Source organism: Scyliorhinus torazame, chromosome 9, assembly GCF_047496885.1.
Source record: "Scyliorhinus torazame isolate Kashiwa2021f chromosome 9, sScyTor2.1, whole genome shotgun sequence".
In the NCBI taxonomy this organism is placed as follows: Eukaryota; Metazoa; Chordata; class Chondrichthyes; order Carcharhiniformes; family Scyliorhinidae; genus Scyliorhinus; species Scyliorhinus torazame.
Window position 1 is genome coordinate 210,098,878 of NC_092715.1, and position 14,235 is coordinate 210,113,112.

At 41.7% G+C, this 14,235-nt stretch overlaps 1 protein-coding gene across 3 annotated transcripts in view; it reads left to right on the forward strand.

Moving 5' to 3' along the window:
- tet2 (tet methylcytosine dioxygenase 2) overlaps window positions 1–14,235 on the forward strand; it is a 205,585-nt gene that overhangs the window by 168,616 nt on the left and 22,734 nt on the right. For all 3 annotated transcript variants that reach the window (XM_072517041.1, XM_072517040.1, XM_072517042.1), the window contains 3 exons: window positions 1,500–1,650; window positions 3,858–3,947; window positions 12,963–13,100. In XM_072517041.1, the coding sequence (XP_072373142.1) occupies window positions 1,500–1,650; window positions 3,858–3,947; window positions 12,963–13,100 (379 nt within the window). The remainder of the gene's footprint in view (window positions 1–1,499; window positions 1,651–3,857; window positions 3,948–12,962; window positions 13,101–14,235) is intronic.

Below are 14,235 nucleotides of genomic sequence, written 5' to 3' on the forward strand. Positions count from 1 at the left end.
AATCTAACCTGGCCGTTGCGGAGGGGCTGGGCCAGGATTTGGGCACCTCTTTAATGAGCTCTGTGATGTTTGGAAAGCCTTCTTTTGTGGCCTAAGTTTGAATCTAAAGCAATATGGTCACCAGGGAGCCTCACTTCTACAGAGGCATCTATCAAAAAATTGGAAAAACACCCTGCCGGATTTTCGCAACTGTAAAGGTCTGTAAATGGTGCTAGGCACACACATGGCCTTCTGATAGCCACTCCAGAATTTGGGAAGGGTGGCTCCCTCAGAGTTGAACACTCTTGGATCATTACTCCTTGTGACATCCTCAGTCAAGCTCTACCTTTGCCACAGAGAATCAATGCTCACATGTTGGCACTCACAGCGTTGATTAAATTCATTCTTTTTTTCTATTATTCATTCTTGGGATGTGGACATCGCTGGCATTGCTGCCATTTATTGCCCACCTTGAACTACCCTGAGAAGATGGTGGGTGGCAGATCTTGTTCTTGAAGTGCTGCAGTTGTTACAACTCCATGAGCTAGTGCGCAGTCAATTCCAACTCCACTTGACCCGGAGTCGCAACACAATTAAAATTAATAAATAATTTTTAGAAAAATACCCAAATTCGTTCGCTCTAGGCTGCCCAATAACTAGTCATCAGGTTTGTAAATTTAAACCCAATTTTATAAATAACAATATATATCTAATTAGATTAGCAGCAAATACAACAGGTTAACTATTATTAAATCCTACCCCCAATTAAACTCACCCCACCCTCAACAGACGCACAAGACAGAAAAACACAGAGGGGAAAAGAGAGGTGAAAAATAATAAATAAAAGGAGATGGTTGTATTCTAGCATACCTTCCTTCAATGTAGGCTGCCAGTTCAAAATTTCTGCTTTCAATCTGGAATTACTTTCACTGTAGATTCATTCAGGTCTCTGTATAGTTATGCAACTTTTCTGGAGATAGAGAGAAGAGAGCAGGTCCTTTCCTCTGAGCATCCAGGACTCAACTGTCTTTCCCCTGGCTCTCTGAAAATCGTGCCACCCAGACAGGTCTCAATCACCGCTTGTTACCGGGCAGAATACGGCCTTTTGACAAATTCATTGGCCACCAACCAACCAATCGAACCGAGTCCTGGCAATCTCTCGGGTGCCGAAAAGTTTGAGCTCTACTGTTTGCAAGTCAGCACAGTGTTCTCTTTTCAAACTTTTGAATTCCTCATTTCCCATGCTTGACTTAGAGCATTAACCATTAAGCATCCATAGATAAAAGTGATAACAGCAAAAATAAAGAAAGGGGGAAAAAGGACATCAATAGGAAGGACCCCTGCACAGGTCAAAAGATGAAGGTGCTTAGACACTGTAAAGTAGGGAGTTTCAGGATTTTGGCCCTGTAATTAGGTCGGAGATATATGTCCAAGTTGGGATGATGTGTGGCCATTTGAAATCCTAATTCCAGACACAAAGGCAGCTTATTTTAAACTTAAATCTTAACTTTTTCCTGCAGGCGAACATGTGCTTGCCAAGGTTTGAATCAAGACACATGCGGAGCTTCATTTTCCTTTGGCTGTTCCTGGAGTATGTACTATAATGGATGTAAGTTCGCAAGAAGTAAAGCCCCCAGGAAATTCCGGCTACTTGGTGATGATTCCAAAGAGGTCAGTGGTAATTCAGCAAGTCTCTCCACCTTCTAGTGGTCATTTTGGGAGGCTTCCTCTGCCAATGGTGCAAACAGGTTAGAAGTTTGGGTAGAATTCCACCATTTTGTGTTCTAGCTGCAAAGGCTCACTCACCAAAAATGCATTTTAGGAGGCGGTGTGCATGCAGTCCTGGTTTTCCATCCATTAGTTTAAATGGGGTGAAATGTAAGGACTGTGTGCCCACAATTTTTTGATTTGAAACCTTGCACAGACAACACCTCACATCTGGAGTACTGAGGTGTAACAATCAAATCTCTTGTGTTATAGTTCTATCTGGTACATATCTAGTGAGGTACCCTTTCAATGCCCTGTTACCAATCTATTGAGAAGGTGCAAGGGATGTACCCCACTCCAGACTATCCGGGTGGGTGAATACCACAGTTCTGGCTTTGAATTCTGGTTGACATCCAGTGGGATTCCTGTGTCCAGCTGCTCTGGTTGCTCCCTCGCTGTCAGTGATTTGCAACATCCCTTCAACCCCTACCATTGTTTCGGACTAACCATCCTATCAACTGGTACAATGTGTCTGCACAGTGGTTAGCACTGCTGCATCACGGCTCCAGCAACCCGGGTTCAATTCTGGCCTTGGATGACGGTATGAATTTTGCACATTCTCCCGTGCCTGCGTGGCTTGCCTCTAGGTGCTCTAGTTTCCTCCCACAGTCCAAAGATGTGTAGGTTAGGTGGATTGGCCATGATCAATGTGCGGGTTTCTGGAGATATGGTGGGGGAGTGGGCCTAGGTAGAGTGCTCTTTCGGAGGGCCAGTGCAGACTCGCTGGGCCAAATTACCTCTTTCTGCATTGTAGGGATTCTATGGATTTTCTATGGATCCAGCAGGTGGTAAGTGCCATGCAAACCAAATCCCAAAGGGAAACCTGACAAGCTATCACAACTATTTTCTATTTGCATTTTATTATGAGAAGATATGTGTACTGAAGTGACGGGCCACAAATTCCCGTAACACTTAGAAATTTTAAGTCAAATTAAACATTTATTGACAAAAGAAAAGAAAGCATAAACACACAAGATTACATTTACATGGTTAACATTCTTACAGAACATTCCTCCCAAAAGATTCCTACTTACACTCACAAAAACACCCTTTAGGCAACAGTTCCTACATATATTGAATCTATAAAAGAAATTCAAGTAATCTTACCGCAAGGCGCCCACTATTGCTGTAGGGAAGGGATGTCCCAGGTTTCTCTCTCACTCCCATTCTGCTGCGGAAAATTCCAAAACCTTAAAACAAAACCCTGCTTTTTAAAATAAAAAGTGATATTTTTCTGGTATGGTTGAAATCCGCTTCACTGTGATTCTTTTTACAGCTCTCTCCCAGCACAGAGCACACTGCAGGAGGTCTTACATGGACAACCTCCAACACAGCTCCAAACTCTCTTTAAAAATATTTTCTCTTTCATCTTTTCCCATTGTCCTTATCCTTTTTGTTGAAATTTTCCTTTTCCAGGATATTAAAATCTTTTATGTTCTCCTTATGGCCAAAGCTTCCAGGTAAAATAACATTTTATAACTTTGCCGTATTTATTTATGACCTTTGCCCTGTTGCAAACCCCCTTTTTACTTCCCTTGAAATTTAACAACTGAACACAACAAACCTTTTTTATCTACTAATGCAAATTTCTACCCATGTCTTATTTATCTGTAGAACATCAAACTCAGCCTATTGACTTCAAATGCCTGTCGTTCCCACCTACCCTTTGATGTTCTAAACTTTGCAGCGCAACTTGTCTTCAGCTTAATTAAATTAGTCACACACACAGCCCCCACAAGCCTACTCCACAGAACAACACAACAAACCCTAAAAATATTAAAATAATGAAATTTTCTTCACAAAAGTTAGAGCTATTAAAGGCGCTATTAATCAGCTTGTGTATTCTTCCACTACAAAATAAAAAGAGCAATTTAAAGGGGTAATTCTACAATTGTGCCACTGTCCTCAGGGACATGTTGGCAAATGAGAAGTGCCCAAATCATAATATTCCACCCAAATCATGGCTGCTGTTCTGTGACGTCCCAAGAGATGCTTCCTGTGAGCACCATTCCCTGTAGGGAGTGCCAAATTGTGAAATCTCCCTGAAATGTTAACTTTTCAATCTTTCAGTACTTCCTTTTCTGACGATTAATTTATATCTTTCTAATCAGGAGGAAAAACTAGAGTCAAATCTGCAAAACCTTGCAAACCTACTGACACCTGTTTACAAGAGGTTTGCCCCGGATGCTTTCAACAACCAAGTGAGTGGTTGCCTTGTTTAATTTCACAAAACGTTTTTTCCACACAAATAAGGTAAATGTTGCAAGATTTGACTGACAGGAACGCCAATGACGGAACAGGATGCGGAAGCAGAGTCTTGCAGAATTTACCCGAAAATCCTATCAGTTTTGAGATTGGTGGATACAATGACACAAAATGTGACATATCAGGAATATTTTTAAAAATACTTTCAGATGGAGCAGGACATGATGCAGGCTAATTTTGCCTCTGGATGATGGTTTAAAATGAATCGTAACAATTGACCCACTGATGTTGCAATCGTTGGATAACAGCGGGCTGAAACAGTATTGTCCTTTTCACATCATTATCCAAAGGCACAATTCCCCAAATAAACCTGTCAAGGTTGAAGGAGTTAAAAGCAGAAAATGTTAAGGGACATACCTTGTATATAGTTAAGCCCCATGTACATGCTGTAAATATTGCACACACACACATTTAGCTACACTCAGTACACATCTCTATTTATAAACACATAGGCACATAATCCTGTAAAAAAGGGGGGGATGTCATGATATTCAGATGAACATCACAGCACATACATACACACATAATGATGGACAGATTAACGGTCCAATCAACACACAAAACACGACAGCCAATCACGGACAAGAGCATACACAGTACAAAGCAGGGAACACGACACTTCCTGGGCACTCGAGCAGGACAAGGCTCAGGGCACAGACCTCATTGCTAGCCACCAAGAGGTTCACCATGTGCTGAATACCAGAGTTTAATATGTTAATAGTTCATTGAAATAAAACTGCGTTGTACCATTCGCAACCGTGTTGGTTCGTCTGTGTATCAGAGTACCCAACAGTTCTATAACTTTAAAATTAGAGCCAGGCCATTCGGAGGTGATATCAACGAGTACTTCTTGTAGTAGAAATCTTGAATCCCCTCTCCCAATAAGCCGCTGAGGTCACCAGAAAATTTGATGACTGAGATCGATAGATAGATGTGGTTTGGCTAAGGCTCTTAAGTGATATGGAACCAAGGAGTGTACATGGAGTTGCAATATATGATCTAACTGAGTGGCAGAATGGGTTCGAGGGGCTGAATTGCCCGCTCTTGGTCGTATAAAAACTCTCTAGAGCAATTGAAAAATAATTCCTTATAGTCTGTAAGATCCATAAGTCTGAATGGGATATTTTGTTTTGTGTTTTCATGTTCCAGGTGAGTACTGTTTGATGCATCACTTTATACTGCTTAGAGTCAGCTAGCCCGGATTAATGTGGAGGAACCTGTGAGAAAGCTGCATGCTTCATGTCTCACATCTCAGTGGGTGCAGCCTGAGGTCACTGGTGGAAGCTGGCACTCCACAGCATGCTTCCTGTAAGTACAACGAGATCCATCAGCTTGCAGGCAAAGTTTGCATTCAGGTGAACACGAGTGTTTTGAGGAGAAATTTCAACAAGGTGTACATGTTACATTTGCCTCAACCATAGAATTTTCTGATGATAATATTATGAAGAGTAATACAACTCAATCATCTCTAGTGACTCATCTGCAGATGAGCCTGGTATCCAAGATGGAGGAAGACAGAGGTTTTCCTCGTACATCATAAGTCCTATCCTCTAAGTTGTGGAATGTCACGGATGCCTTATGTCCGCATTAGGAAAGGTAAGTCTTCCGTGCATTACGTGCTAATTTTGCCGACTCATTTCACAAATCCAACTGGAATTCCAAATCAACCAAGATTCCCTTCTAAGGCTGCCCTGAGTCTCAAGCCAGCCTGTGGGTCCAAGTTACATGTGACGCTTGGGTTACCCATTGGATTAGCCTGGCATTAGTGCTGTGAAAATAGGGGGTGGGGGGGCCAGAAAGTGTACATGTCACATTTTTCATTTTACCTCCTTCACTATGAATGCAGGGTCAGCAAGGAAACAAATGTTTCCCCTGAAGGTCATGTTGAGTGTGCTGGTGAGATGGTTGCAGAGCAGGGACTGAAGCCTTTGCAGTTGATGAGTTGGCCTACGATGCATTTTCAGCACAAAGTTTATTCCTGATTCAACCCTCGATGTGGTGGTGTTCCTGGATGAGGAAAATAAAAGATCATGGGATTCAAGCAAACGTAAATGGAGGAAGCACAGGACCTCTGCTATCTGGGTCTCGGAGGTGAAATCATGCTGATGATAGCTCTAACTTTAGCAGAGCGATTGCCGCTGAATATGGCCATTTCCTATTGCCGTTTACCTGGAGATGTGATCAAGCAGCAGAGCTGGTTTAGCTGAGGCACTGAAAATGGCATTTCCGCTGAATCTTTCATCAGCCAACCACCTGAAAGTAAGGCTGTGGTGTGGGCGAAGATGCTGTTGACGATAGAAACAGAGAGACCCGCCACTGATGCTACGGCAGGATCACCGAAAATGACAAGCAGTCACAGGAGAGAGGAAGTGATTTTGTGGCTTCTCTAAAAGCTGAAGCTCAATAGATTGAGTGCTTATGGCCAATTAAGCACCAGCCGAAACGCCACAGGCCGTTTGTAGGAATGTATAGTAGGTCTGTCTCCCCAACCTCAAAGTCATACACTTGGTAGAGGCTCCTAAATTACCTCCCAGAATGGCATCATCTTCCCAGGAGAAACGAGGTTGGAAAATTGGTTCTTGACACCAGTACATTACCCTTAAAACTTATAACAGGGTTAAAATCATTTGTAATGAATCACTCTGGTTTCAATTTTGTCAGAAGAAATTTTGGGGGATCTTAAAGCAGTACTATTGATTTATAGTCATTCGCACCACCTCACAATCAACAAAGGTATACTCCTAGGGCAAGATTCTCTGGCCTCCCCGCGGCATATTTCTTGATGGCCAGCGGTGGGATCTTCTGGTCGCCGCTGTCAATGGGATTTCCCATTGAATCTACCCCATTTTGCCGGGAAACGCATGGCAGGGGTGCACTGTCGCAGGCCCAAAAGATCCCTCCAGGGCGAAAAGCCGGAAGATCTCACTCCTAGACTTTAGAGAGGAGTAGCAAGAACACACAGAGGAGGAAAATGAAGATGTACAGCAACAACACCAGCAGAAATGCTGAGGTATGAGGGAAAATTAGTTCACAAATCCTGACAACTTTCTTGACTGTTGAAGGTCTTGACGCTCTATGTTAAACATTTTAGTTACCATTGTATGAAGAGTCAGAAGTCCTGTTCCTTTTCACCAAACACCATTTATTTCACTTCCACAGCCTCTGCACAAAACTCCAACAACACACCACCTGACAGAGGCCACCTGTAGCCCCTTTACATATCAGTGTCAATTAATGGATACTTAACATAAATGAGACAACTAATTGCAATGTCTCTTAACCCATTACTTAACAGTCTCCCCTTCCTTGGAGAAAAAAAAATTAGGTGAAAAAAAAATTTCAAGAAACTCAAAAACACACACATGATTTCCACCCCCTTTTTTTTTGTTTGTACGAGAAAAAAAAACAGTCACAGTAACAAGCGCCCTTCATGAACAATATCCAAAAGTTTCTGTGAATTCGCCCCTCTTTTCGTAAAACAGTCTGACAGTTGATAGCTCCCGTCGACCCATTTAATTTTTGTTATTTCCCCTCTGACCAACATCTGCTTCAAACTTGCGATGTCTATCTGTAACCTCTTTTCATTGGCACTTGTTGTAGAGTGCACATTTTCCCACAGGGATTTATTGTCAATGTGACAGTTAGTAGGTATATTACCCAAATCCCCTAATCCCAAAACTTCTGTCAATATCTGACTTATATAAAAGGCCATATCCACCGCCTCTATAAGGCTTACGTCTCAGCAGCCAAAGTGCTTTTTACCACTCTCCTTATTTTCTTTGTTTCCCACACAAGCGGGCAACATTTACTATTGTTCCCCAAAAGGAAAATTGTAAAAACCCCTGCGCTTGAAACCCCATCACATAAATTTGCGTAGGATGCATCACTATAAACTATGAGTTTCAAGTGCCCAAGGTCACCTAAAACCGGGAATCTCAAACACACTCCTGCATATTTAGTTTGGCCAACGCTTTATTTGCTCTTATTATGTCTTCCACTTTGGGATCATTCATTTTTATACTCAACTCTAAGACATCAAAACTCACGTCCGGTCTAGTCTGTCTACCTAACCAGTTCAGTTGCCCAAATAAACTTCGCAGTTGCTCTTTTTCTATCTTTGAAACCATTGCGTCTTTTTGTGAAACTCGGCCACAACTAATTGCTATTGAGCTGATGCTTTCCAAATAAGATTGCTGATGTAAAGTTGCCCCTAACTTAGTCTGTCCAATTTCCAGTCCAATATATTTAAATGCACCGGAAGCCTGACTTCCAACCCTGAATTCTTTCCTCAAACCAGAGATTACAATTGCTTCAAAATCACCAGTCCCGCCCCACAAAAAATCATCGACATACATCATAAAAATGCCAGAAAGATTTCCTTTATAGTGCCAGTAAAACATTGCAGGATCTGCTTTCAATTGGCAACAGCCTAACTTTAACAAAACTGACCTTACCGAAAAATACCAGACTCTAGATGCATCATTTAATCCATATACACATTTGTTCAACTTCCAGAGTACCCCTTCTGTGTTAGCTGCTTCTTTAGGAGAACAGAGAAAAATGTCTCTCTGGAGCTGAAGCCCCTGCAAAAAGGCAGCTTTTATATCTATAGATTTGCATTCCCATGCCTTTGTGGCTAATAGGGCCAAGAAGATCTTTAAAATAACCTTTCCTGCTGTAGGTGAACCAACCCTTAAATCCTGATCTTCTAAGTTTTCTTCAAATCCCCTTGCCACAAGCCTGGCCTTTGCCTTATAAATTCCATCCGGAAGAACCTTTTCCGTGCGAATCCATCTGTGGGATAGAGTTCTTTGTCCCCTATCCGGTACTACCGTGTGTACCTCAAATTAACTCCAACTATGCAGTTCTTGCTGTTTAGCATCTTTGATAACTTTTCATATAATTTATTGGAAGCCACCAAAATCTCACGTGCATGTGGGCTTCTACTCCTATTAGTATTCGTAGTTTTACTCATGTTCCGAGACCTTGATAAACTACGTCCCCTCTCCCGCCTGGTAACCTGTTCTATACTGCTACTGCTTGATCTTTCCTATCTGCTGTGGGATGTCCTTTCAAAATTCTCGACCTTTTCCTGTGGACCTGTTCACTAACCGATGTACTATCTGAACTGGCACTGCGTTTCTGTGACCTCCATTTTGAACTTCATGTTCCCAATCCATTGTCTTAATTCCCTCCCCTGAATGCTGTACATTCAACCAATGTTTATACTTTCCAGTGGCCTTCCCTGCTCGAATAACAGTTGCATCCTTCCATTGACTAGGCCCTTCAGGCAAGTATGTCACCTTTGTACCATCTTTTGGTAGTTGTCCTTCCGGAAAAAATGGCCTTATCCCAGATCTTAAGGTCCACAGCCACAATGTCATTAAAATCCCTGGCCAAAGGTAGGGTTACTATCGGTCGTGCTGGTGTCCTTCTGTACTTCCTACAAACTTCACAGCAATCACTAACCTGTTCTATCAGTTTAGTACACTCTTCATCTCTTACCCCTGCATCCTTTAATAAATTTTTCAGCCTCCGAGGAGACGGATGTGCAAATTGCCTATGCAGTTTTAATAGAACAAGCTTTTTATCAGCGCAAGTCCCATTTTCAACTGCCATTAACACATTCTTAACCACTCTACTTGAAATATTATTTGTCAGTAATGGAATACAATAGTGTCCCGAATGTGTAAATTATAAGTCCACCGTCTTTCCAAAAACTGTTGCCTTATCCTGTTCCATATCCACTTTCATGTGTGCTTTCTTCATCGACGGTCTGCTCAGAAGCAAAGGTATCTCACTTGATACAACATCCGTGCTAATGAAATGATTCACTCCGGCAATATTGCAAGGGATCACCACTCTTTTCAGCGACTTCAGAGTATTATCATCCACAAACCTGAAACTTGTGGAACTTTCAAATTCCTTAACCTTGTTACGATTTTCAGCATTCAATGAGTCCAGGTAACATTTTAACCAGTCAATTCCACACACAGTAGATGTGCAGCCACTGTCCAATACAGCACAGTTGAAGGATTCTGCAACCAACACCCTAATTACCGGCGTAAAACTGCTTGTCAATAGGACAATGCCTTCTTTCTGGTCACTATCTTTTTCCTCTTCTGACTCTTCCGTGTCACGTGTCGCTTCAAACACTCTATCATAATGAGTTGGACAGTTGAAAGCATAATGGTATTGAGAGTCACAACGAAAACATCGATTTATCATGCCCCGTGCATTTCTGAGGTTCATCTTCCTATTGTAGGTTCTAACTGGGTTTCTGTCTTCATAATTTTCTTGTCTCGGTCTCCTTCTATAGTCTTGAGCCCTGTTCGTAGCCATACGATTTTGCCATCCTGTTAGTAGTGTATCTTCCATATTCTGCCTTATTGCAGGCTGACCTATTTTGGTCATCAGAGCCATCGGAATCGAATGTTTCCCCAGAAACGTTTGTAAAGCTTTTGTCATCTGTTCGAATAAGGTATCCTTATCAGTAAACTGAACTCCTGTCAAAACCAGGAGACTATCCATGTTGCTCACTCTAGCACAGTCAAGTAATTTAAAGGCCAACACAGACTGTGGAAATTCCAAGTTGTGTTTCTGCAGCCTTTTAGAATAGCCGGGGCAGGCCTCAGGCAGTGGCCTGAGGCAGTAGATAATCGGGCGCTTTTTGGGGAATGGAGAATCACGGAACCGACGCCGGTCCCGGTTTCGTGTGGGAAACTGAATTCCCCGCCCCGTCGCCTAACACGATTTTGGTGTCAGGGTGGGGAGAATCCAGCTCCCTATCTGCCCTCTCAAAAGCATTATTTAGTGAGGGAACGTACTGAAATTGTGAAAGGTGCTATATGTAAATGCAAATCTTTCTTTTTCCAGACAATACACATTAGTTTTTCAGTTTAAGCTCTTAATTGCACCCTAACCAGCAGATATTTATTCCAATACTCTCTTCATATCCATTTAGGCTCTAAGCACAAGTGCAAGGACACTCAGAAGGTATTTGACAAAATGCCACACAGAAGGCTTATTAAGAAGGTGGAAGACCATGAATTTTAGAAAAGTGGTGAATTGGTACTAAAATTGGCTGAGTAATTGGAAGGAAAAAGTAATGGACCCAAAATTGATTGTTTGGACAAACTACCACTGATTACCACCCACTCTTAAAAAAACACCTATCCACCACAAATCTGCCATTTTCCATTTGATTAATCTGCTTGAAATGTTGTGTTCCTACAGTAATTCCCATGCCTTTTTAATGTTTACTGTGAGCCAGTCACAGTCCCTTTGCCTCATCCTTTCCCTTTTCACTGTTTTCCTATATTTCTTGCTGACCTACCCTGGTTAGCTCACTCAGCTGTCTGTAAAAAAATATTTCACAGGATATGAGCATCACTGGCTAGGCTAGCATTTTATTACCCATCTCTAATTGCCCTTAAGAAAGTGACGGTGAGTTGCCTTCTTGAAACCACATGATGTAGGTATATCCACCGTGCTGTTAGGAAGGGAGCTCCAGGATTTTGACCCAGGGTCAGTGATGGGATAACAACTCATGCCTGAACGACTATTTCCAGGACCGACCATATATCATCAATGATCTGCTCACACTCACGGATGTACTCTCAAAACTGCTACCTGTTCCCTCAGAACCTTACTTAGCAATGTTCACAGAAGAATTCAATCTGACCTCCACATCTCCCGCTACAGTTCGAGGTGTCACAACACACACAAATCATTGGTCACATACCACATTCCATCTCCTGTGTTACTAAGAATGTATTTGTACTATACACACATGTGGACTATTGATCTATTTTCACACTCCATCCCCATAGTCTGTGCTCTTCCCCTATATTAGTTATCATTGATACAGAGGCAGGAGTAAACAGCCACCTGGAATTATAGCTTCAATTTATATACGATCATGTAACTCCAAACACATATTTTGTTGTCGTTCGCTTATTGTCACAAGTAGGCTTCAATGAAGTTACTGTGAAAAGCCCCTAGTCGCCACATTCCGGCGCCTGTTCAGGGAGGCTGGTACAGGAATTGAACCGTGCTGCTGGCATTGTTCTGCATTACAAGCCAGCGGGTTAGCCCACCGTGCCACAAAAAGTAAGCATTTTAAGTCAGTGTCAATCTACTACCTGAGTAATCTTAGCGAAAGTGACTTTTAAGTAATATAGAAAACAAACTCCTAGTTAGATTGGAGTCGAGTAGTGAACTCCACAGTAACATTTAAATCCCAACCCTATCAAAATGCACTGATTAGTATCTTCATACTCAAAAGTTTCAGTTCATTTTTGGACCATCCGCAAAGACCTAAAAATGGGTGTAATTAGCGGAAACTCCCAATAATGATTAATTACTGTGAATTCATGGCCTGTTTTGTGTCTTCTATCATGATGTTCTTGCATGCTAAATCTCAGGATCTCTATTTGTATGGAACGCCATCTGCACTTTAAGTTCTACAATTGTTTGCAACAATTATGCCAATATTGGGGAAATTATGCCAAACAAAGGGAGCAATGTTTTTGATAGAGGTTGTATTGTATTAACACGATGATACCTCCAACTGAACCGAGCAACAAAGGCCCACGTTCTGCACAGGAGCATCAAGAGCGTTACAGATGTGGGCTTGTTAAGCATCCTGTTCATAGTTTAACAAGTGATTCCCAATATAATCATAGTTGTGTTCTGATTGGCTCACTATTGTGTGCGTAATTCAAAATCATGATTTGCGGCAAAGCTGTGAGCCGCTCAACAGAAAATAACTTGTTTGTACAATTATAAAAAAATGTTTCTTGCCCTTCAGTATCACCTTGTGCACCGCAAACCTGGGACGCAGGAAACTCAATGTATGATTGCACACACAGGGAACTGGCAGAGAATTAAATAAAAGGAAATAATAGGAAAGTTGTTTTATTACAATGTTTTACCCTTTTTCTTTGCAGGTTGAATTTGAGCAGAGGGCAATAGACTGCCGACTTGGCCAGGTGGAAGGTCATCCATTCTCAGGGGTGACTGCTTGCGTAGATTTTTGTGCGCACGCTCATAGGGATTTGCACAACATGCATAATGGCAGCACAGTGGTAGGTACTAATTCTCTTCTCAAGTATTTTGTTCTAATCACTGACCTTCCAAGCTATTCACCTGCACTTAAGCCATTCACCTTCACTTAATTCAAATCATGTGGATTTAAATCAAAAACCATGTTTAACTCAATCACTGGCATTTAATAACCCGAATTTAACTCAATTATCTATAGTAACTCAGTCAATAATACATGTGACATCGAACTAGTATCACAGACTTTAACAGTTCTCTTTTACTGCCCATGATCAGTATGTGTGTATGCAAGAGATGGGTGTTTTCTCACCCCCAGGGTGAAAGTCCCAATTAAATAATTTCATCAACAAGATTTTTGTGTTTTAAAATATTCTCACCTGCTTACCCCAATAATAATGCAATGTTTCACTCACTGGCCTCACATGCAAAGATTATATATAAGGCAAAATATTGTTGCAGCTTATAATTGTCTCAGTCGCTTTTGTGGCAGGCCTGTAGTTTCTTAGACAAATTCCATGCTTTAAAGTTGAAGTGAAGATCTGTTAAAGCAAATAATTCACAGTAAGCTGTGAGGTTGGATGAACTCAAAGTTAGAACAGATTAGAAGTCTTTCTCTCTGTTAGAATCTCCCACTTTCAAGGTATTGGCCAGATGGCTGTGAATGTCCATATTTAATTAGGTATTCACTTGAGACGTGGGACTGTTTGAAGCTCAAAATAACAAAGGTCACATGATTTGCAGTGGCCATTTCAATAATTTAATGGTGGACAATTAAACAACTCACTGGTGATGTAGGCTCCACAAATGTCCCCATCCTCAATAATGTGGATGCCCAGCACATAATATTGAAGCACTCACAACAACCTTCAGGCAGAAGTTCTGAGTGGATGATTCATTTTGGCCTCCTCCAGAAGTCTTCAGTAGCACAGATGCCAGTCTTCAGCAATTCGATTCACTCCAGGTGATACCAAAGGCACTGGACACTGAAAAGGGTCCTGACAATATTCTGACAATAGTACTAAAGACATGTGCTCCAGAACGTATTTGACAACTTGGATGTCTGGTAGATTGTGCATAGAGATGTAGGTTTGTGACATCTAGAGCTTCTGGGACTCCTGTATCACGATCACCTGTACAAACTAAAACACTGGCAGTGAT